The sequence below is a fragment of the Mustela nigripes genome, chromosome 4 (genome assembly GCF_022355385.1).
Source record: "Mustela nigripes isolate SB6536 chromosome 4, MUSNIG.SB6536, whole genome shotgun sequence".
Classification (NCBI taxonomy): Eukaryota; Metazoa; Chordata; class Mammalia; order Carnivora; family Mustelidae; genus Mustela; species Mustela nigripes.
In genome coordinates, this window is record NC_081560.1 from 163,382,217 (window position 1) to 163,406,013 (window position 23,797).

Sequence of the window (23,797 nt, forward strand, 5' to 3'; positions counted from 1 at the left end):
GGGAGGGTATGTGATTTGGTGAGTGCTGTGAAGTGTGTAAACCTGTTGATTCACAGACCTGTACCCCTGGGGATAAAAATATATGTTTATCAAAAATAAAAAATTAAAAAAAAAATAAAATAAAAAAATAAAAAAAGGAAATGTGCCAAAATATTAACACTGTTTATCTCTGGATGGTGGGGTTATAGTTTATTTTTATTAATGCTTTTCTGCTTTAAAATTTTATTCGCAATGAGAATATAGTATTTTATAATCAGAAATTTAAGTTTTTAAATTCCTGATCTAATATTTTTTTTTAAAGATTTTATTTATTTATTTGTAAGAGAGAGAGTGAGAGCGAGCACAGGCAGACAGAGTGGAAGGCAGAGTCAGAGGGAGAAGCAGGCTCCCTGCGGAGCAAGGAGCCCGATGTGGGACTCGATCCCAGGACGCTGGGATCATGACCTGAGCCGAAGGCAGCTGCTTAACCAACTGAGCCACCCAGGCGTCCCCTGATCTAATATTTTTGAAGGGTTTTATTTTGGTACTGGTCAACACTGCAAGGTGAGGGGGCATCAATCTAGGGTCCAAAGAAATTTTACCCAGTCATTTAACATGGTCTGTAAAATGGGTAGAATCACATCTACTACACAGCACTAGTGTGTATGTGTGTGTATAATACTAAATTTGACATTCCTTTGTAATACTAAAGCTTGATAAAGTTGTTAAGTGGTGTTATAACAATAATAAAGTCCTGTGGCCCTAAAGAGGTGGGAGAACCCTTAGGATAGCAGGTAGCTTTGTGTTGAGGAAGTTAGGTTGGGAGAGGAGACAGGAGAGAGGATTCAGGAGAGGATTGGGAAAGAATTCAGGGAGAAAAGCGAGAGTGGTTTTTGCCAATGCTTAAGAGAAACGATCACATGCTTGACCCCTTTTCTCCCCTTCCCCCATACTTCCCCTACATGCTTCAATGTTCCCTCTTGTGATCCAATCTTCCTTCTATCTCTCAAGCTGCCCTTACAAAAGGCAGCTTATAATAGACAGGCTCTAGTGCATGTTAACGCAATGGTAGTTTTGTTTCACAATCTATCAGTCCTCCGATGAAGAGCCTCCTCAGCGTTCCAGACTCTTTGGAAGACTCTGACTTAGGCATGACGGTGGTGGGAGGGAGACTAAGGATGCTTACTCGTCAGCGTCATGAGCAGAAAGGAGTAATCTAACGAAGGTATCTCTCAAATATTCTTAAACTGGTAAATGGATAAACAAACTTTGGTGCATCCACATAATAGAATACTACCCTGCCATTATAGAATACTACCCATAATAGAATACTACCATAGAATACAGCCATAATAGAATACTACCCAGTTAATTCCAAAAAGGAATGAACTATTGATTAAACACAACAACATGGTTGACTCTTAAATGTGTTATACTAAGTAAGGGAAGCCAGATCCAAAAGGTTTTAATTGTATTATTGCACTTGTATGACACTCTAGAAAAGGAAACTATAGGGGAAAACAAATCAGTGGTTGTCAGAGGATGGGATTGGGGGAGGGGTTCTGCAAAGAGAGACTCAGAGTGAATATTGAAGGGTGATGGCACTATTTTTTTTTTAAGATTTTATTTATTTATTTGACAGAGATCACAAGTAGGTAGAGAGGCAGGCAGAGTGGGTGGGGGGGAGCAGGCCCCTGCTGAGCAGAGAGCCCGATGCAGGGCTTGATCCCAGGACCCCAGGATCATGACCTGAGCCAAAGGCAGAGGCTTTAACCCACTGAGCCCCCAGATGCCTCGATGGCACTATTTTTTCTTTAAAGATTTTATTTATTTATTTGACAGAGAGAGATCACAAGTAGGCAGAGAGAGAGAGGAGGAAGCAGGCTCCCTGCTGAGCAGAGAGCCCGATGCAGGACTCGATCCCAGGACCCTGAGATCATGACCTGAGCCGAAGGCAGCGGCTTAACCCACTGAGCCACCCAGGTGCCCCTATTCTTCTTTTTTTTTTTTTAATTTTATTTATTCATTTGACAGAGAGAGAGAGATCACAAGTGGGCAGAGAGAGGAGGAAGCAGGCTCCCCGCCGAGCCCCTACTTGGGGCTCGATCCCAGGACCTGGGGATCATGACCCGAGCAGAAGGCAGAGGCTTCAACCCACTGAGCCACCCAAGTGCCCCCAATGGCACTATTCTTAATGGCAATACAAGAATATGCATTCATCAAAACTCATAGAACAGCACATCAAAAAGTGAGTTTTACTATGTAAATTTAAGAAATAAATTTATAAAAGTAAAAATAAAGTAACAGGCCCATGGTAAATTCAAACAATACAAGGAATTCAGTAAAAAAAAGGTCTCCCTCCCAGAGCTTTATGGAGATAGAAAAATTCTGCATTTTGATTGCAGTGATCGTTATGTAAATCTACCCATGTGATAAAATGAGGTAGAACTATAACTACACTTTACACCCATGCCAATTTCTTGCTTTTGGTATTATACCATAGTTAAGATGTAACCCCCGGGGAAAGCGGGGTGAGGAGTTGGAGGATCTCTGGATTTTCTTTGTAATCTCCTGCATATATATACTCTCAACCAAACTTTCAATCTAGTCCAGCTCTCCGGAAGTGAACACTTAGAATTTCTTGTGTATCTTCTGCATAGTAATCCTTTATATGTGTATATATGCACATCTACACTTAAATTTTAATACAAACTAGCATATTACACATTGTCCTGCATTTCACTATCTTTCTTTTTTTAAGATTCATTTATTTTATTTTTTTAACATCTTAATTTAATTTTATTTTTTTCGGTGTTCCAAGATTCATTGTTTATGCACCACATCTGGTGCCCCATGCAATAGGTGCCCTCCTTAATACCCACCACCAGGCTCACCCATCCCTCCACCCTGTCCCCTCTCAAACCCTCAGTTTTTTTTCTGAGTCCACAGTCTCTCATGCTTCCTCTCCCCCTCCGATTTACCCCAATTCACTTTTCCTTTCCTTCTCATGTCCTCCATATTATTCTTTATGCTCTACAAGTAAGTGAAACCATATAATTGACTCTCTCTGCCTGACTTATTTCACTCAGGATAATCTTCTCCAGTCCCTAAGATTCATTTATTTGAGAGAGAGAGGACAGGCAAACACGAGTGGGGTTAGGGACAGAGGGAGATGGAAAGAATCTCAAGCAGACTCCCTGCTGTGCATGGTCCCCATCTCAGGACCTTGAGATCATAACTTCAGTGGAACTCAAGACTCCCATGCTCTTGAGTCCCATGCTCTGACTGAGCCACCCAAGCACCCCTCCCTATTTTCCCACTGTTACTTTGGAGATATTTCCATATCACAAACACATGGAGCCACGTCACTTTTTTCCTGCTGCATAGTATTCCATCACATAGTAGTGTTACAATTTGTTTTAACAGTTTCTTATTGATGGACATTTGGATCTCAACAAGGAGTTGAACTTAAGTAATGCCTAAAATTTTAAAGCATTAAAGGTCAACCAGAGTTGAGACCAAATGCAAAGTTTTTACAGATTCGAGGCTGCCTCTGGAATATTTTTTGACCAGAAGGGGGAAGGCAAGAGACAGGAGGAGAGACAAAACGCTGGGAAATATCCCTGGCCAATGGGGAAGCCGTGGTGACAGGGAATTTACTGCCGGGTAGGAGTTCGCAGAGTGCCTCCCTACCGCTGGAGCAGGAGGCCGAGCTCCAAATCAAGCTTTTCTTAGGCTGCCGCTCAGATTCACCCGTGTTTCGGGGGTTATGCGTGGTGCAGTGATGCGTGGCCACCTCCGGCCTCCTGCGGGGACTCCAGGCGGGGGCTGGGTCTGAATCCCCATCGTCTACAGCCCACGCTTGCAGGGGGTGCACACGTGGTGACCTGCCCCAGGCCGGGTTGCCGGCTCCGGCTCCTCCTCCCTCCAGATCTCCCTCTGTTCTCTGCAGTATCACGTGCATCCGCGCCGGGTGCAGGATGGCGGCTGCGGCAACAGCGGTGGGTGTCAGGCTCCGGGACTGCTGCAGCCGAGGCGCTGTGCTCCTGCTCTTCTTCTCCCTGTCTCCTCAGCCCCCAGCCGCCGCCGCTTGGCTGCTGGGCCTGCGGCCCGAGGACACCGCTGGAGGCCGCGTGTCCCTGGAGGGGGGCACCCTGCGCGCCGCGGAAGGCACCAGCTTCCTCCTGCGCGTCTATTTCCAGCCCGGGCCCTCGGCGCCCGCGGCGCCGGTGCCCGCACCCACCCTTTCCTCGGGAGAAAACGGCACCGGCGACTGGGCTCCCCGGCTCGTGTTCATCGAGGAGCCCCCGGGGGGTAGCGGCGTGGCGCCCAGTGCTGTCCCCACGCGCCCCCCGGGGCCGCAGCGCTGTCGGGAGCAGAGCGACTGGGCGTCTGACGTGGAAGTCCTGGGGCCATTGCGCCCCGGAGGCGTGGCGGGTTCGGCTTTAGTCCAGGTGAGGGTGCGGGAGCTGCGCAAGGGCGAGGCAGAGCGGGGCGGCGCGGGCGGTGGCGGGAAGCTCTTCTCGCTGTGCGCCTGGGACGGACGCGCTTGGCACCACCACGGCGCCGCCGGCGGCTTCCTGCTGCGCGTCCGCCCGCGGTTGTACGGTCCTGGGGGGGACCTATTGCCCCCAGCGTGGCTCCGGGCGCTCGGGGCGCTCCTGCTGCTCGCCCTGTCTGCCCTTTTCAGCGGCCTGCGCCTGAGCCTGCTCTCGCTGGACCCGGTGGAGTTACGGGTGCTGCGGAACAGCGGCTCGGCCGCAGAGCAGGAGCAGGCGCGCCGCGTGCAGGCCGTGCGCAGCAGGGGGACCCATCTGCTCTGCACCCTGCTCCTGGGCCAAGCCGGAGCCAACGCGGCCCTGGCCGGCTGGCTGTACGCCTCGCTGCCGCCGGGTGTCGGGGGCACCGGAGAAGATTATTACAGCGAAGCAGGGATTCACTTCCCGTGGCTGCCGGCGCTCGTCTGCACCGGCGCCGTGTTTCTGGGCGCAGAGATCTGCCCCTACTCAGTGTGTTCTCGGCACGGGCTGGCCATAGCTTCGCACAGCGTGTGCCTGACCCGACTCCTGATGGCTGCCGCCTTCCCCGTGTGCTACCCCCTGGGTCGCCTGCTGGACTGGGCGCTGCGTCAGGAGATCAGCACCTTCTACACGCGGGAGAAGCTGCTGGAGACTCTACGGGCCGCAGACCCCTACAGCGACCTGGTGAAGGAGGAGCTCAACATCATCCAGGGCGCCTTGGAGCTGCGCACCAAGGTGGTGGAGGAGGTGCTGACCCCCCTCGGGGACTGCTTCATGCTGCGCTCCGACGCGGTGCTCGACTTCGCCACCGTCTCAGAGATTCTGCGCAGCGGCTACACTCGTATCCCTGTGTACGAGGGCGATCAGCGGCACAACATTGTAGACATTCTGTTTGTCAAGGACTTGGCCTTCGTGGACCCCGACGACTGCACGCCGCTACTCACCGTCACTCGCTTCTACAACCGGCCCCTGCACTGCGTCTTCAATGATACCCGGCTGGACACCGTGCTGGAGGAGTTTAAGAAGGGTGAGCAGTGGTCTATCTCCTCTCTCAGCATCTTACCCCCTCAGAAATATTCATAAACATGTAACGTTTCAGGTGTACAAAGCAATTCCTTATGATAGCAAAAACTCAAGGAAGGCCCCACCTCTTGGTGGCTATTTTCATTTAACTTTTCCTTACCTTCCCTGCAGCTGACTGAGCCCCAGCCTCTAACCTTTCACTTGGCTCACAAGACACTCTATATTCCTCATTCATTCCCTTTCAGGATTTTTCAGGATCTAACAATTGCCAGGTACTGTGCAGGTTGGACTCTGTGGATAGTCCTTGGAGGTCATTGGGTAGCTCCCCACCCAATAGACGAGGATCCTCTACACCGTCCTGTAATAAGCAGTCTTCCTTTTAAACTCTTCCCAGGGCTGGAAACACAATCTCCCAGGCAAATGAACTCCCTTGTTGGACAGCTCCAGGGGCTGATAATGTCTTTCTTATATGGAGCAGAAAGTTATGTCTCAGGAACTTCTCTCTGGGTCGTCTTTCTGTCCTTTGAATCACAAAGAGTGATAAGCCCCAGACTCCTCTAGTGGTTCTTTTCCCTTATTTAACATTCTCAGGTTGGATTAAAAATTGACCCAGCTTAAAAAACTGATTAAGGCAGCGAGGTCCTTGTACTTCTGGGAACCTGGGTCCCCTAAGGGAGGGTTGATCTGGATGAGAGCAAATAGTCTGGTAAAGGGAACTGCTAGAAAATTTGCATATACAAATGAATGGGGTTTCCTTCAGAGTAGTCACCACTCCACCCCTGTCAGGTCTCTAGAATGTTTACTACTGTCTGGGGTTTGCCTTTAGAAACTGTCTTCTGGAGCTGAGTACAATTCACTCAAGAAAAATCAGCCTGTATTCTTTAGGATCGATCTTCTTGGGATTACACAGTTTGACTGGTTCTCCTTGTTACCCAGAAGGACACTTGATTGTTTTTGAAAATCAAACCTACCTTCAAGAGTCACTGAGTGTGGGATGCCTGGGTGGCTCAGTTGGTTAAGCAGCTGCCTTTGGCTCAGGTCGTGATCCCAGCGTCCTGGGATCGAGTCCCGCATCGGGCTCCTTGCTCGGCCGGGAGCCTGCTTCTCCCTCTGCCTCTGCCTGCCATTCTGTCTGCCTGTGCTTGCTCTCTCGCCCACTCTCTCTGATAAATAAATAAAATCTTAAAAAAAAAAAAAAAAAGAGTCACTGAGTGCAGAAGACTTATCTTACAGACCCTGAAAACAATTCCAGGAATGAGTTGAGGACAGTGACATGGTTAGAGTACGTGTAGAACCTTCTAGAATGACCACTTTGAAGGAGGCATTCATCTGTACATATGAGTTAACATGTTTAGTAAAAAAAAAAAAAAAAAATCAATCCCCTGATTTTAGAATCAAGCTTCAAATGTAGATTCCCTGTGGTTAGCAGGAATCACATTTGGCATATCTTTTTAAAGATTTTTTTTTTTTCAGACAGGGATCACAAGTAGGTGGAGAGGCAGGCAGAGGGAGAGGAGGAAGCAGGCTCCCTGCTAAGCAGAGAGCACGATGCAGGGCTTGATCCCAGGACCCTGGGACCATGACCCAAGCCGAAGGCAGAGGTCTTAACCCACTGAGCCACCCAGGCACATTTGGCATATCTTGACATATCTTTTTGTTTATCAAAAATTCAGTCTCATTACTTTATCATCACAGGTGCTCTTTAGGACTTTCATACAATGAGAAAACTTGGGTCTTCCTCCTGCCACAATTTTTTTAGACAGATAGTATTGTGTTAAGTATCAAAGTGTAGCCTGAAGGGGGAGAGGGTGTTGAAAACCTATTTTCAGTCAAAGACTGAAAGACTTCCTGTTGGTATCATGAGAAGGGGAGGGAAATGTGTACATGTTACAGCTGTTTTAGCCCAATCTGGGCTACTATTTCACCCTCTTCATCTGTCTCCCCCAAGTCCTTGCATGACTCATTCTCACTGAACCCTTAGGTTCATTCATCTACTCTTAGAATTATTCTTACATGTTGTAAGACTCCTACAGAAAGGAGTCTTGGATCTGGGCATAAAAACTGTGCAAATCTATATATTAACTTGCAAAAACTACCATAACAAATCCCGTAAACTGAGTGGCTTAAACAACGTAAGTTTATTTCCTCATAGTTCTAGAATCTGGAAGTCCAAGATCAAGGTGTGGGCAGGTTTGGTTTCTTCTGAGGACTCTCTTTTTGGCTTGCAGATGGCTGCCTTCTCTCTGCGTCCATCCGCGGTCATCCTTCAGTGTGTGTAAGCTCATTCCTGGAATCTCCGTGGCTCTAAGCATTTCTTCTTTTATAAAGACATCAGTCAGGTTGGATTGGGGCCCACCTTATCAGCCTGATTTTGACATAACTATCCCTTAAACATGATAGTTAAGACAGAGGGCAGTTAAGATAGTATATCATTGTCATGTGCTACTGAAGGACATTTTTCATGAAACTCCTGTAAACTCATTAATTCATTTACTATTTATTATCTATGGAGTAGGCAATAGGCAAGGCAATAACAGTGCCCTTAGAAAGTTAACAGTTTACAAGGATGTACCATGTCAGAAAAAGACAGTCTTCAAGCAGGAATTGTGTCTCAGTAACCTTTGTATCCCTAGCACCTTGCACATAGTAGGCTGCCAAAAAAAGTCAGTACTGATCTGAAATGAGCTGTGCGGCAGAATGTCTAAATCTTGTCTGAAAAAGGCTTGTCAGTGTTCTATCAGCAGTTAGTTTGTACTTAGATTGCTAAAGAGAAGCTGGGAATTACAGTGCACACCATGCCAACGAAGAGATTTCCACATCTCTTCAGAGCCTTGCTCCTTACTCACAGTGAGCTACTAAAACCAGCAGCATGGGCTTCACCTCGGACCTTGGTAGACATGAAGAATTTCCTACCTCATTTTAAATCCACTGAATGAAAATCTGCACTTTAATAAGCCCCCAGGTGACTCATGTGTACATTAAAGTCTGAGAAGCACTGCCTCCAGAGAACCCTTATTAATAGTGATTGGTAGATTTACTTAGAATAAATACAAGGAATAAGTATCAAGTTGAGTGTTCTCTGGCTTCATGCCATATAACACGGTCATTTGCTTAACACGGTCATTTGCTAAACACGTGTTTGCGCCATAGATTAGAAAAGGAAAGCTGTGCTGAGCTACTTTTCTTTACCCTTAAAGTAAGTCATAAAAGCCCTTCTGTTCCCCTCACTTCTTTTGCATCTCAAGTAACTTAACTAAGCAAACCCCTTAGGAGGTAGGGGGAGGAAAATGACAAATTGGAACAACAATTACCATTAATTGAGCTGACAGCTCTGATAGGCACCCTGCCAGGCCCTTTTATGTACTCCGAATGACCTTCCTGGGTGGGTATTATCAACTCCATTTTATACTAAAAGAAGAAACTAAAGCTTAGTTCCATTACTTGACTTAGTCAACTCCCCACAGTTGATAACTGAATTGTGATTTGACCTAGGTCAGCAGGACCCCAGAACCTGTTCTTTTTCCCACTACACATTCTATCCTCCACCCCATAGGCTTCAAAGGCAGCCTTTCACCTCTGGCTTGCTGCCTCTGGCTGATTTACCTCTATTTTTCATAGATTAGAAATGGAGCTTTTATAATTACAGTGATTGCTAATATGTATATTGTATTTTACAAAACATTTCTACTTATCTTCTTATCTGATCCATAAAACAACTCTGCAGTTACATGAGGACCCCAAGACCCAGAAAGGTTGCTTGGCCTATCTAAGACCATCACCTAGCTAGTATTTCAAGGCCCAGATTCAAATCCAGGTCATGTGACTCCAAAGGTCTTATCCATATGGGATTTTACCACTATACTTCTTATGAGCTCCAGGTCTTTAGAAATGGGGAAAAGGAAAAAGGTCTTTCTAGCTAGCATGCTAGCTTTACTAAAAGGAATGAAGGGTTTTAAATAGCTAATTTCTACTGTATTTTTTGTTTGAGTAAGGTGAACCCAAAGTATAGGATAATTAGTGTTGTTCCATTGACCATAACCAACCTCTCCTTTTCCCAGATTCTCTACCCCAGTCAGTGGTACTACTGCCCCTCCAGTCTCCCAGGTGAGAAAGCCCCCCTTCACCTCTCACCCTCATCCTACTAATCACTGCCTTAGTCTGCTTGGGCTGACATAACAAAATACCATGGACTAGCCAGCGTAAACAGACATTTATTTTCTCACAATTCTGGAGGCCAGAAGTCCAAGATCAAGGTTCCACCTGATTCGCTTTCCCATGAGAGCACTCTTTGTGTCTTCTCACTACATCTTCATATGGTGTTTCTCTCAGTACATGTCTATAGAGAGTGCAAGTTCTGGTCTCTCTTCCTCTTACAAAGACAGCAATCCTGTTGGTTTAGGGCCCCACCTTTATGATCTTATCTAACTTAAATTACTTCCATAGACACCCCACTGGGGAGGGGGGGTTAGTGCTTCAAGAAACGAATTTGGGACGCGGGAGAGAGACATTCAGTCCATAACAGTCACCAAAGTCTGCCCAAAATTTGCCAAAATTGCATCTAAAATATTTCTTGAATCTATATGATAGAGTCCACTAATTCTTTCACTTAGGTGAGTCATGGAGTTTATTCAAGAAATAGTTACTGTGTACCTGTTGTTTAGGCATGGCAGAGAACATACAACAGTCCTCCCTGCCTGCACAGAGCTTTCATTCCAGTGGCAGAGACTAAAATTAAACAGATGAGATAGTGATTAAGAACAGAAGCTTTGCTGCCAGACTGTCCAAACTACATGCTGGCCTTAGGACAGTTACTTAACTGTCTGTTTTGTTACTTGTAAAATGAGGATAATAATGGTATTTACTCATAGGGTTGGTTGAAATAATAAGATACTATTGTATTATACTGCTTATTTAGTAAGTATCATTATAAATGCTAAATAAATGTTCACTAAGATTCTTAAATATAAACACAAACCTATTACTCTTGTGCAAATGCCTCCTAAGAAATTCCGCTTCATCCAGTTTTTGTGTCCCTCAAATCTGTCCTCTCCCTTGCCACTAAAATAATCTCTGGTGACATGATCCCCTGCTTAAAACCCTTCTGCACTCCCCGGACTGCCTGCAGGATCAAGTCTAAGCAGTGCCATCCTGACCTGCTCCCTGCCCTCCCCTCCAGGCTTTTCCCTCACCACTTCCGACCACAGTTGAGGCAACATTGAATTTCATGGCCCTTCTGCTATTGCTATTCTTTGTCCCTTTCCTCAGGCCATACTCTTTGTCAGGAATATGCATTGCCTGATTAGTCCGGACTCCAGCTCCTCCTCTAACACTCAGCACTGGGGCCACCTCCTCTGGGAAGCTATTCCTGTAAATCCCAGGTTGAGCCAATGTAATTGTCCCATATCTCTCTTATTGAATCAACAGGCTGCATGATTGGTTTTTGCTAATTAGTGCTACTCACCCATATCATGAGCCAAGACTACCTTATCTGTCTTTGTAGCTGTAGCACCTAACAATGGATAGAGCCCTTGCTAAGTTTTCAGTAACTTGCTAAGTTTTCAGTTGCTGAATGACTAAATCAATAACTAAAGGAGTTAAACTTTAACAGAAAGGATCTGAACAGATTTGTAGTAAATGCATCATTAATGATCTCAGCCAATCATTGTGGACCATGCAGGACAAAGGCAAATTTTAAGTGTTAGAAGAAAAGTGTTGCATATATGGTTTCTCTTCTTTTTTAGGTATATCTATTTATTGTAACAATTATTTATCCCTTGTCATGTTGAAAGGAATGTGCTAAGAGTTGGATGTATGAGATACAGTCTCTGCTCCCAAAAAGCCTACAGCCTGATAGAAGAATGTTCCCCTTTGAAAAGCTAGGAGACAGGCTGGACTCACCTTTCTCCACCCCTACCCCCCAATTCAATAACATTATAGTTTACAAGTCATGTTCTAGCATAGAGCATGTGGATAAGACAGACCTGTATATAAATCATTAAAACAAGAGTGATAAATAGAAATATAAAAATGCAATGAGAACATGGAGAAGAGAGTGACTATGCTGAGGTTTTTTGGCTTTTATAAAATTTTTACGAAGTTTGTACATTTCTATACTACATTACAACTTAAAAAAAATTGTAAGTTTTCATTACAGAAAACTGAAAAATATAGAACAGTAGACAAAGTATGGAAATCACATGAAGGTAATCATCCCACTATCCTGAGGTAATAACTCCTAATATGCTGTCATATTAAAAAATATAGCACCCATAGTAACAACCTTAATCAAATTCTTAAAAAGAAAATAAACAGAAAAAGCCCTGGTCTTGCCTTCTTTCATTAATAAAATATCCCATTATAATCCCAAGAGTGATTTTTTGTTAATATGATGATAATTATTTTCACTGTAGTCTCCTTGGGAGTGAGTCCCATAATTTGGGAAGACTAATTTATCAAATGGAGCCCTAAAGATTTGTTGAACTTAATTTCTACAGTTTACTCCGTTTATTGGATTATTTTTAGGAAAAAACCAACCCTATGCAGAGAACAGGGAGAAGGAATAAAGCTTAGGTCTGAAGCCAATGGCCTCTGGGTGCTATTGCTCCAATATTTAGCAGTTAAATAAATTGGCTTTGCCAGGTTAGTAACACCATCTTCCTAAACAAAAGACCTCATCATGCACATAATGTTGGGTTATTCTGTCTATAGACCAGCATGGCTATAAGATAGCTTATTGCAGTTTTCCTACTCAGTCTTTGTTCATTCATTGATTCCTTTGTTTATTCAGTAAATATTGAAATCCTGCTTTAGACCAGGCACTGTGCTAGGCCTTGGGAATACAGTGGTGAACAAGACAGACAGAGTGGAGCTGAAAAGGTATCTTCTTCAATCTTTGGTTCTACTTCATGTGATCTGTAGCTTAAAAGCCATCCAGCTTGCCAATAAGTGCTCCTGGCACAGACACATAATGTAACATTTTCACTGAGGAATAATCTGGTTGAAAAGTCAGGGTTTTGCTTTATCACTCCAAATTCTGGTGTGATATTTTAGCAGGAAGAATAATCATCCCGTTGCTTAATTCTATAAAAAGCTGCTGAAACATTAGTGCTACATTTTTTATCTTTCATAAAAGAAAATGAAAAATTATTTCCACTCAAAGTTCTATTTCACTGATTTAATTAGATGTGATGTGTTTAAAAACATTAAATATGGCTGTCTAATAATTAGTCCACGTTAGAATGTTTTATCTTCTAAACAGTATTTAGATTAAACAGTAAACAAAGCATAGCCCATCCTGTACAGGGAGGCAGAATAAAAAGGAACATGAAAAAGTAGAAATTATTAAATATACAAGGGATTAAATTGCCAATTTATATTTCTTTCTTTAGACATATCTATTATGATGTAATACTGTTCTGAAATAATTTTCTTTTTCTCAGTCTGGCAAAAGAAATACGAGGTAACGATAGAATCTGAGCTGGAAGGGGCACTGAAAAACCTGACAGAATCTAATTCACGCTTTCATTTTTAGATTTGGTTATCTTTTCAGGACATAACAGCCTTCATTGTCAGACTTTTTATCTAATCTAAATCCCACAGGCTGCAGTTAAATTGTATTGCCTCGTTTTATCATCCTTGGTGAGTCCTCTCTTATTTGAAGAATATGGTAGCTCACCTCAATTACATTTTTTAACAATCAGATATATTTGGTTGTGTTTCTGGACCCCTTGAAGCATTTGGGTATCAAGGCAGGGGGTGGTATCTGTGGATGATCCTAAGACTTTCTTTCTTTCTTTCTTTCTTTTTTTTTTTTTTTTGATCCTAATACTTTCTTAAACTGGTTTAAATCTAGGCCCAGTTTGGGGGTCCCTAGACCTTCCATAACATCTCTTCCAGTTCTCTTTATTTTCTGCTGTCTGTTCCTTTCCAAACTGGGATTCTTCTCAATTCATTCTTCTTTCCTTTCTTTCTCCCTCCTGCCTCTCCCCTCTCCATCCATCCTTCCCTCTCTCCCTCTCTTCCTCCTTCCTTCCCTCCGTCCCTTCCTTCTAAATGACATTATTCTGGGACGCCTGGGTGGCTCAGTTGGTTAAGCAGCTGCCTTCGGCTCAGGTCATAATCCCAGCGTCCTGGGATCGAGTCCCACATCGGGCTCCTTGCTCCGCAGGGAGCCTGCTTCTCCCTCTGCCTGCCATTCTGTCTGCCTGTGCTCGCTCTCTCCCCCTCTCTCTCTCTGATAAATAAATAAAATCTTTCAAAAAAAATAAAATAAATGACATTATTCTATGTCAGGCCTCTTGCCACCCTGGTGCTTGCCAGGGGTGCCTGTGTGGCTCAGTTCGTTAACTGACCAATAAATAATTATAAATGGTAACAAGTGATTTGAAGAAAAGGTAGAGGGAGCCATGAGAGCATATAAGAGGGGCCCTGACTTGGTCTTGTGGGTAAGGATAGATTCCTCCTCCTCCCCAAGTGATATTTGAGCTGAATCTTAAAGGGTAGCAAGAAGGAGTTTCCCAGAAGAAGAGCTTTCCAGGGGAAGGGAGCAGACATGCAAAGCTTTTAGGAAAGGGGGCCAGTGTGGGTGTCATGTGGGTTCCTGGGCCATTTTACATCCAGTAGGGAAAGTGCCATCTAGGCCAGCTGACCTTCCCTCTATGCCTAGTGATTGTGTGGGCAGCTGAGTTCAGGAACTTTCGTAGCTACTAGGGCTCTAGGAGATGGATGCAGATACAAATATGGAAAAGAGCCTGCCCTCCGGGAGCATGAAAGCAGTTAGGGCCTTGATGGAAAGGGCTCTGAGCAGCCTGGTAGACAGGCAAGTGCATCCAGACATCTGTGGGGAAGGCCCAAGGGAGAAATTCCCTAGAAGGATCTGGGAAAACTCAGAGGAAGTGAGAGGAGAAGGATTCTGACAAGAAATTATGAAAGGAAACTGAATGAGAAGAATAAAGGCAGAAAGGAAGCCAACGCCAGCCACACTTGAATGCTGGCAAGGCAAGGATCTTCATGCTGCTTTTCTTCCAGCAAAATAGGGAACTAGGCAGAATAAGATATTTGTCAAACATAATTTCTGTTCTCTCCAAAGGCCAAAGCTATATATATATATATATATATATTTTTTTTTTAAGATTTTATTTATTTGACAGAGAGAGATCACAAGTAGGCAGAGAGGCAGGCAGAGAGAGAGAGAGAGGAGGAAGCAGGCTCTCCGCTAAGCAGAGAGCCCGATGTGGGACTCGATCCCAGGACCCTGAGATCATGACCCAAGCCGAAGGCAGCGGCTTAACCCATTGAGCCACCCAGGCGCCCCCCAAAGCTATATATTTTAACCATTTTTGGTGGTGATATTTCTAAAACGTTTTATGCCCATTCCTGCCTTCCTTAGGAAAGGATCCTAAATATAACTTAATCTTTTTCTTGATGACGCAGGAGGGTGGTCATGAGAATGTAGTTATTTTATGCTGTGTTATCAAGCCATTTGTTGTCTACTTTATCTTTTTCTGTCCTCTGGCTATCAGTTGCTAGTTCTGAGTTGGCCTCAAGCAAGCCTCTCCCCCCACCTCACTCATCACAAAACCACTCTTTTCTGTGTGTCTTTCACAGCCTCTACTGAACTGAGAAATCAAGTAAATATGCATGTTAGGAATTGTGTGTCTGGTACACAATAAGCTTCAATAAATATTTGGTGAATAAATGATTAATTAGAATTTGACGGGGAGCCTAGGGCATGGGCTGGGTGTATGGACCTGGGGTAGTTCCTTCTGGGACCAGATTTAGAGCTGTGCAAATTCAGATCTCCAGATAATGGGTCGTTACTCTGCTATTTTTGCATTGTTGCTTAGCAAGCCAAATTGCGAACCAGCTCAGTTCCTAGTGATTAACAACTATTTTTTCATGCCCTGGTGATAACTGGTTACCATGGTGTTCTGGGTGACACAGTTGGCTTTTCAATAACTGCCTTTTAGTGGCTCAAGAAATTTTTTTATGAGGAGTGTACTGATTATTCTTTTTTTGGGTGAAGTAGAACAAGGTAATTATACTACAAAATAGAGCCTTTTTTAAAAAGATTTTATTTATTTGACAGAGAGAGATTACAAGTAGGCAGAGAGGCAGGCAGAGAGAGAGAGAGTGAAGCCTGATGTGGGGCTCCATCTCAGGACCCTGGGATCATGACCTGAGCCGAAGGCAGAAGCTTTAACCCACTGAGCTACCCAGGAACCCCGAGCCTTTTTTTTTAATAGAGAAAAGGACTGTTTTGTCTTCCCAAATCAAGGTGGTGGCTACAGGACTGGTAAGTAGGGTAACATTTTTGTGTTTCTCTTCCTCATTTGATACAAAGTAATTTGATTTGATTGTATATATAAAAAATAAATCTAGCATGTGTCCTGGCATCTTTTTCTCATCTTATTCCAACAGAATTCTTCAATACTAAGAAATAAACATTAGGAGTTCACAACCCTTTGTAAGCACAAGAGGCTATAACTGTTAGCCCTGTTAAAATTCTGGTGTATCATTACCAAGAATCATCCTATAAAGCCAAACTGTTTTAATGTAGCCCAGAAGTGTTTAGACCTCTAAAAGTAGAGAATTTTAGGGGTGCCTGGGTGGCTCAGTTCGTTAAGTGTCTTGACTCTTGACTTCTGCTCAGGTCGTGATCTCAGGTGTGGAGCCTGCTTAAGATTCTCTCTCTCTCCTCTGCACCCCCCCCAACTCCCAAAGTAGAGAATTTTGCCAGAAAAGGCTCCTTGGAGGTCGCCTGGTCCCATCTTTTAATTTTAAGGTGGAGGAAACTGAGGCCCAGAAAAGACAAATAATAAAAATAGCAATGATAATCCCTTATAGTTAATCTTTACATTTGCAAAGAACTTCCCCAAACAGTTAACCCATTTTGTACCACCATGCATGTGAAGTAGGTAGCATTTTTTCCCTTATCATATATGAGGCACCTGCAATCTGGAGACCTGAATGTCCTACTCAATGTTAGTGACTGAGGCAGAATCAGGAGCCACATCTATGACTTGCTGCCTCAGGCCATGGAGCCACAGACCAAGTCCTGGACACGTGGACTCAGATCCCAGCTTCTTTGTTTACTAGTTGTGTAGTAGGGCGGGTGATTCTACCACTCTGACTGAGGCTCATCTCCCTTCCCCAAGTGGGAATAATGATACTATATTTTAAGTTTACTACAAAGGCTAACAATGCCTGTATACTATACCACATTCAGGACACTCCACCATTTGCCTCCTACCTTACTATCTAATGACACCTATTGTATCTAGTTAATCATTTAGCATAACAGGTGCATTCTCGGATATACCCCATGTAAATGTGACTGGACATAATGAACAGAAGTGAGAGCTATTTACTTTGGACAGTGACTATTTCTGAGTCTCCATTTTCTCATTCATTTCTGAGTAGTAACAATCCCCATTTGGCAGAGAAATGATGAAGACTAGAGGTTAATGTGTGCACCAATAGATATGGCAGTTACTCCTAGGACAAAAACTGGAAAATGGGGTGAATGTTGACCTGGGCTCACAGGAGTCAGCTTGGTTCAGATCAGAAATGGGGAGAATGCTGGAGTAGCTGTCAGCTATCTTTACCAGAATGAGAACTGTCAAAAGGATGGGTTTTAAGGTCACCTCCAGAGTCTGGCTTACTTAAATAGAGCCCCCTGAGTACCACATCTCTCTCCTCCCTGGGACTAGCCTAGCTTGGCCAGAGCCTCTGGACTGGGCCCAGAACCGTATGATCTTTAGACAACTTAGGCAAGGCCTATTTGCCTTTCAGTGTCTTTCCTCGTGTCTGAGGTTGGTTCATGGCCTGCAAAAATCACCATCAAAGCTTAGCCAGATCACTCTGGGTCATCACAGTGATTTTTTTAAGCTGAGGATGGTGGTTATGTTTAGCCTGAACCTAGAGAGAGATAAACTAGCCCCACGGGCTGTCTCTAAGACCAGCTCTGAGTCTGAGAAGCCTGAAGCTCAAGGATCCAGTCTCATTTAGTTGTCTTGAAGCTTACCCCAAACCCCAGGTGGGTGGGTCCTATTCAGTTCCCTGAGTTCGAATATGGGCTCTACCATTTATTAGTTGAGTATCCTTGGACCAATTATTGTTTGGAGAATAAGCACAATCCATTTTGGTAGAGTAGTGGGAAAGAAGGCAAGGTATATACCGAAAAAACCATGGAAGTCTTTAATGATAGTGAGAAGACTTTAGAAATGATCCTTCCTGGTAACTGGTACATGTTACTGAAGTGGGGAATAAGCTCATGAATGCTGTTTGGGGGCAATCAGTCTGGTTTCGGTGGATAGAATGGATTGGAGCTGGAGAGACCAAAAGGAGGACTGGTTAGGATATCAGCACATTTGTCCAAGATGTGATGAGGACATGGAAATTAAGGACTGTGCACTTGCAACTGGAATGGAGAAAACCTCTGAGATTTCATTACCTTCTAGACATTCCTTCTCAGGCTCCTTTACTGGTTCCTCCTATATCATATTCACTGATACATCCTCAAGAACTTGGAGCAGGGCCTACCCATATCAGATGCTCAAGTATTTGTTGCATGAATGTTCTATGACCTCTAAATTTTGGAACACCCCAGGGCTCAGAAAATGGATCTCTTTGTCTAGTCTTGCCCCCATGATTATTTTATTCATTCTCCCAAAGTTATAGTCAACTCTGGACTTATATTCCCAGCTTGTACTTGACATTCCACTTGGAGGTCTGAAAGGCATCCCAAACTTCAACTGTCCAAAACTGACCTTCTGCTGTGGGTGCCAAACTGACTCCTCGCGTAATATTTCCAAACTCTGTAAATTGCAGTTTCATACTTGTTGCTACTTGGGCCCAAACTTCTCTTTTGCTCTTGCTCCACATCCAATCCCTCATGTAGGCTCTGCTTTCAACAGGTCTAGAGAGGCTGCTTACATCTCACCACTTCCCCTGCTACCTCCCACCCAAGCCACCATCCATCCTCGCTTAAATGACTGCCAGAGCTTCATATGAGGTCTCTGTGCTTCCTTCCACCTCTGCCCACTTTGTATCCATTCTTAAGACAACAGCCAGAGTCTTTTAAAACATAAGTCAGATCACATCACTTTTCTGTCAAAAAAACAAACATACACACACACACAGACATGCACACAAGAAACTGTACAATAGCTTCATCTCGCTCAAAGAACCAAGTCCTAATAAAGGCCTTCCAGGCTTTTTCACACATGCACCAACCACCTCTTACTTCCCTGATCTTGACTCTTACTACTATCCTCTCCCACACCCAGCAGCCACCCTTCTGGCATCCTTGCTATTCCTTAAGCACACCAATAATACTTTTTTTTTATTTTTTTATTTTTTATAAACATATATTTTTATCCCCAGGGGTACAGGTCTGTGAATCACCAGGTTTACACACTTCACAGTGCTCACCAAAGCACATACCCTCCCCAATGTCCATAATCCCACCCCCTTCTCCCAACCCCCCTCCCCCCAGCAACCCTCAGTTTGTTTTGTGAGATTAAGAGTCACTTATGGTTTGTCTCCCTCCCAATTCCATCTGGTTTCATTGATTCTTCTTCTACCCACTTAAGCCCCCATGTTGCATCACCACTTCCTCATATCAGGGAGATCATATGATAGTTGTCTTTCTCTGCTTGACTTATTTCGCTGAGCATGATATGCTCTAGTTCCATCCATGTTGTCGCAAATGGCAAGATTTCATTTCTTTTGATGGCTGAATAGTATTCCATTGTGTATATATACCACATCTTGATCCATTCATCTGTTGATGGACATCTAGGTTCTTTCCATAGTTTGGCTATTGTGGACATTGCTGCTATAAACATTCGGGTGCATGTGCCCCTTTGGATCACTACGTTTGTATCTTTAGGGTAAATACCCAGTAGTGCAATTGCTGGGTCATAGGGCAGTTCTCTTTTCAACATTTTGAGGAACCTCCATGCTGTTTTCCAGAGTGGCTGCACCAGCTTGCATTCCCACCAACAGTGTAGGAGGGTTCCCCTTTCTCCGCATCCTCGCCAGCATCTGTCATTTCCTGACTTGTTGATTTTAGCCATTCTGACTGGTGAAGCACACCAATAATACTAAGGACCTTTGCTTCTTGTTCTATTGCAAAAGTTGTCCCTGAGATACCCACAGGGCTCCCCACCCCACTGCCTTCAGATCTTTACTCAAAACCTACCTTCTCAGATCTTTACTCAAAACCTAACACTCACACACTTCCTCATTGCCTTTTCCTCTTAGAACTATGATGCAGATTTTACATATTTATCTGGCTTATTATCTCTCACCCCAAGTTACTAGAATGTAAGCTACAGAAGGAAAATGATTTTGTCCATTGTGTTTATTGCTGAATTTCTAGAACAGTGCTTGGTACATAGTAGGCACTTAATAAATACTTGTTGGTGAAATGAAGGAAGAAAGGAGGAATTGCAAGCATGTGGGGATTTTGTTTCCTAGTAGGAACAAAGGAAAAGAAAGTAAAAAGTTAACTCCTGAGTGATGACCCTGGGTAACTAGAAGGTTGATAGTGCCACTTACTATAGTGAAGAGGCAAGAAGAACGAGAATAGTGGCCCTTGAAAATCATGTGATCCTATTGTGATAAGTGATTTTGACAAGGCAAGGAGACTACTCAGGCAAAATGTTTAAAACAGGATGGGAGACGAGTGCCTGGGTGGCTCAGTCGTTAAGCATCTGTCTTCGGCTCAGGTCATGATCTGGCTTGAACACCACATCAGGCTCCCTGCTCAACAGGGAGCCTGCTTCTCCTTTCCCACTCCTCCTACTTGTATCCCCTCCTTGCTGCCTCTCTGTCTTTCAAATAAATAAATAAAATCTATTAAAAAAACAACAACAACAACAGGATGGGAGGTCAAACTAGACACTGATGCTGGCATATAAATTTAGTCCTCAGGGGTGAGGTAGGGGTGATATTTAAAATGATGGGCTCTGCTGGGATCTGTAATCAAGAAAAGGGGAGCAGAGGATTAAGGACTGGAGGAGAGGCTCTTAACTGTACAGTAGAGTCACCTGAGGAAGCTTTAAACATCCCAGTGCCTGGACTGTACCTCAGGCCAGTTAGATCAGAACTTCTGCAAGTGGCATACAGGTAATCAACAGGTTTTAAAGCTCCCCAGGTGACTCCCACTTGCAGCCAGGGTTGAGAATCTGAGCTAGAGTCTTTGAGATGTATTTACCTTTAGGTGAGGTTGAAGGAATCCACAGTGGAAACAGAAACATGTCAGTCATAAGGGTGGGAAGAAAGCCAGGGTCCTGACCAGTTCTTCTCAGACCCAGATGTGCATAAGAAATCCTGAGGACAGGCAGATTCTGACTCAGATGGCAGGGATGGGGCTGAGCTGCCAGGGCTCTCAAGAGCCTCCCAGTAATGCCAAGTCTTCGTCCGTGGGCTCCACGGGGAGTAGCAGGTGTCAGAAGTAGTGCTTCTCAAACTTCAGTGTGCGTAAGAGTCACCTGGGATATCACTGAAACAGCTGTGTGGGCCGCACCTCCCCACCAAGTCCTGATTCTGTGTGTCAGAGGTGGTACCTGAGAACCGGCATTTTGAACAAGTGCCCAGGTGAGGTTCAGTGCTGCTGCTCCCAGGAACACACAGGAGTTAAGACACTCTGGGGTAGAGGGTTCCCAAGACCAAAGTAAGAAAGAAGAGGCACTCAGTGCTGCCTACTAAATGAATAAGAGATGTTGCAGGGACACCAGGGAGAATAAAAAGATAGCAAATGTCAGGACGCCTGGGTGGCTCAGTTGGTTAAGCAGCTGCCTTAGGCTCAGGTCATGATCCCAGCGTCCTGGGATCGAGTCCCACATCGGGCTCCTTGCTCAGCAGGAAGCCTGCTTCTCCCTCTGCCTCTGCCTGCCATTCTGTCTGCCTGTGCTCGCTCTCCCCCCCCCCTCTCTCTGATAAATAAAAAAATAAATAAAAATCTTTATAAAAAAAAAAGATAGCAAATGTCAATGTATTTTACAAGATGAAGGTCATAAGAGAGGCAAAACCCATAAAACCATAAAATGATTTCTGCTTTCCTTAGTTCTCTGTTTCCAAGCAATTATGCTTTTGTCTTGGCTTCTAAATTTTATCTTGGGAACAGTTACCTTAGCAAAGTGCTGTAGCTATTTTTGAAAGAGAAAGGAAGCAAATCAATTATTTGCTCTCTTTTTTTTTTCAAGGCATATGCTAACAGAGGCCTTAGGAGGTCTTCTCTGTGATGTGCCTAAACCATCTAGATGCTATATTTATTAAAAACCCTTAGGGAATATTTCCACTTCTTCCAACACTAAAATATAGTTGTGGTATTGCCACCTCTTACTGACTTACTTACTGATGCTCTAATGTATCCCATTAGATTGCAGTAGCATTCCCCACCCCAAGTGTGAAAACCCAAATTTGTCTCCAGGCATTGTCAAATGTCCCCTGGGGGTTGGAGGGGTAGTGAATCAACCCAGTTGAGAACCATTGCTTTAAAAGCAATGCTTGAAAACCTAGTTGCCCTTCTAAGAAATGTGCCGTGCAGTTTGGGTGTGTTGATGCCTGCGGTGATGAGATAGGCTACTTCCAGAAACTAGTACTAGAGCCATCCTTTGGATTTTGGGGACAAGAGAAGTGACTGGTTTGATTTTCAGTAGTGGGGAATTTTTATTGATCTGAGTGAGACATACCAAGAACCTAACCGATAGTGCAGTACCTCAAGCTTGTCTCAGAGGTGATTGGTACAAAAGCTGTAAGAAACCCCTTTTCAAGCATAGCGTTAAACAGTCAACACTCACTCTCTGCCCAGTGTCAAACCAAATGCCATAACCACCACCACATATGAGAGAGCACACACATCAGCTTGCTATTGCAGCTACCCTTTGTTCCAGGAGGTTCTTTTCTGTCTTAAGTATTTAGCATCTGGCAACTTAAACCAGGTGCACCAAAGGGACCAGGATTTTAACTAGACATCTCAGTGCTTGTTTTTCTTCCTCATTAGTAAGTCATCCGACAACCAGAGTGCCAGAGACTACCCATAAACCAGTGGTTTTCACACTTTAGCCTACATCTAAACTAGCTGTTAAGCTTCTTAAAATCACAGATCACTGGGCACAACCCCTGAGATTCTGATTTACAAGGGTGGGGTGGGCCCTGAGAATTAGCATTTCTAACTAAGTTCTCTAGTGCTGCTGATGCTGCTGGTCCAGGGAGCACACTTTGAGAACCATGACTATAAACCAAGTAGTAGTTCTCAGCCTAGGCTGAGTATTAGCATCCCCTGGGGTATGTTCTAAACTATTGAGGCCATGGCCGCACCCCAAATGGCTGACATCAGGATCTCTGGGTGTGGGATCCAGTCTCTGTTTTTTTTTTTTAAGATTTTATTTATTTATTTGATAGAGATCACAAGTAGTCAGAGAGGCAGGCAGAGAGAGAGGAGGAAGCAGGCTCCCCACCAAGCAGAGAGCCGATGCGGGGCTCGATCCCAGGACCCTGAGACCATGACCTGAGCCGAAGGCAGAGGCTTTAACCCACTGAGCCACCCAGGCGCGCTGGGATACCGTCTTTAGAACATAAAAGCTTCTCAGATGATCCTACCATACCTCCAGTGTTGTCAACCATTGAACTAGTGAAATGCATTCCAAGGGATTGGACTTGGAGGGTCTTATGTTTAATGGAGGGCTATAATATGACTTAATCCCAGATAGATGTGACTGACCCCATTGAGGACTGAGTTCCAATAAAAATCATCCTAATGCTGTGGTCCAAGCAGGACTCTGGCCATAGGAATGTCTTCTCTACTTTGTGTCTCAGTAGGGTGTGGACAGCATTAAAGTTAGAGACTAAATCAGAGGTTGAGAGAAATTAGTCGAGGCTGGAGGGAAGCAAACCAAGGCTTAAGGAGCTCACAGTTGCTAGATGCCAGGAAAGGCATATTGGCAAGTCAAACCATCAGGATAGAGTTGGGGCTTCTGCTGAGACTGGACACCAGGAACATGGCAGGGATTCAAGTCAGAGGACGGAGTGTCTATAGTTACCAGTTCAAAAGTAGAACACCAGTAAACCCAGAATAAAATATACTCTTTACAACAGAGACAAATGTAGCCTTAACTTTTAGAAAGTACATTGCCATAAAATCCCCTGTGTCTGGATCGTTCAGCTCAGCTCCCAAATTTCCCATCTGTTGGTGTTCAGTGCCACAGTAGTGTGGTTCAGGGATATAGTACCTCATAAAGCAGTAGCATTCACAAGTTTTCTAT

At 44.3% G+C, this 23,797-nt stretch overlaps 1 protein-coding gene across 2 annotated transcripts in view; it reads left to right on the forward strand.

The window, feature by feature from the left end:
* Positions 1-3,583: 3,583 nt before the first annotated feature.
* Positions 3,584-23,797, forward strand: part of CNNM1 (cyclin and CBS domain divalent metal cation transport mediator 1) — a 60,592-nt gene continuing 40,378 nt past the window's right edge. The window contains exon 1 of one of the 2 annotated variants that reach the window (XM_059398320.1): positions 3,584-5,526. In XM_059398320.1, coding sequence (XP_059254303.1) covers positions 3,960-5,526 — 1,567 coding nt within the window. In that variant the 5' untranslated portion in view covers positions 3,584-3,959. The remainder of the gene's footprint in view (positions 5,527-23,797) is intronic. The other variant, XM_059398321.1, reaches the window with a different exon arrangement.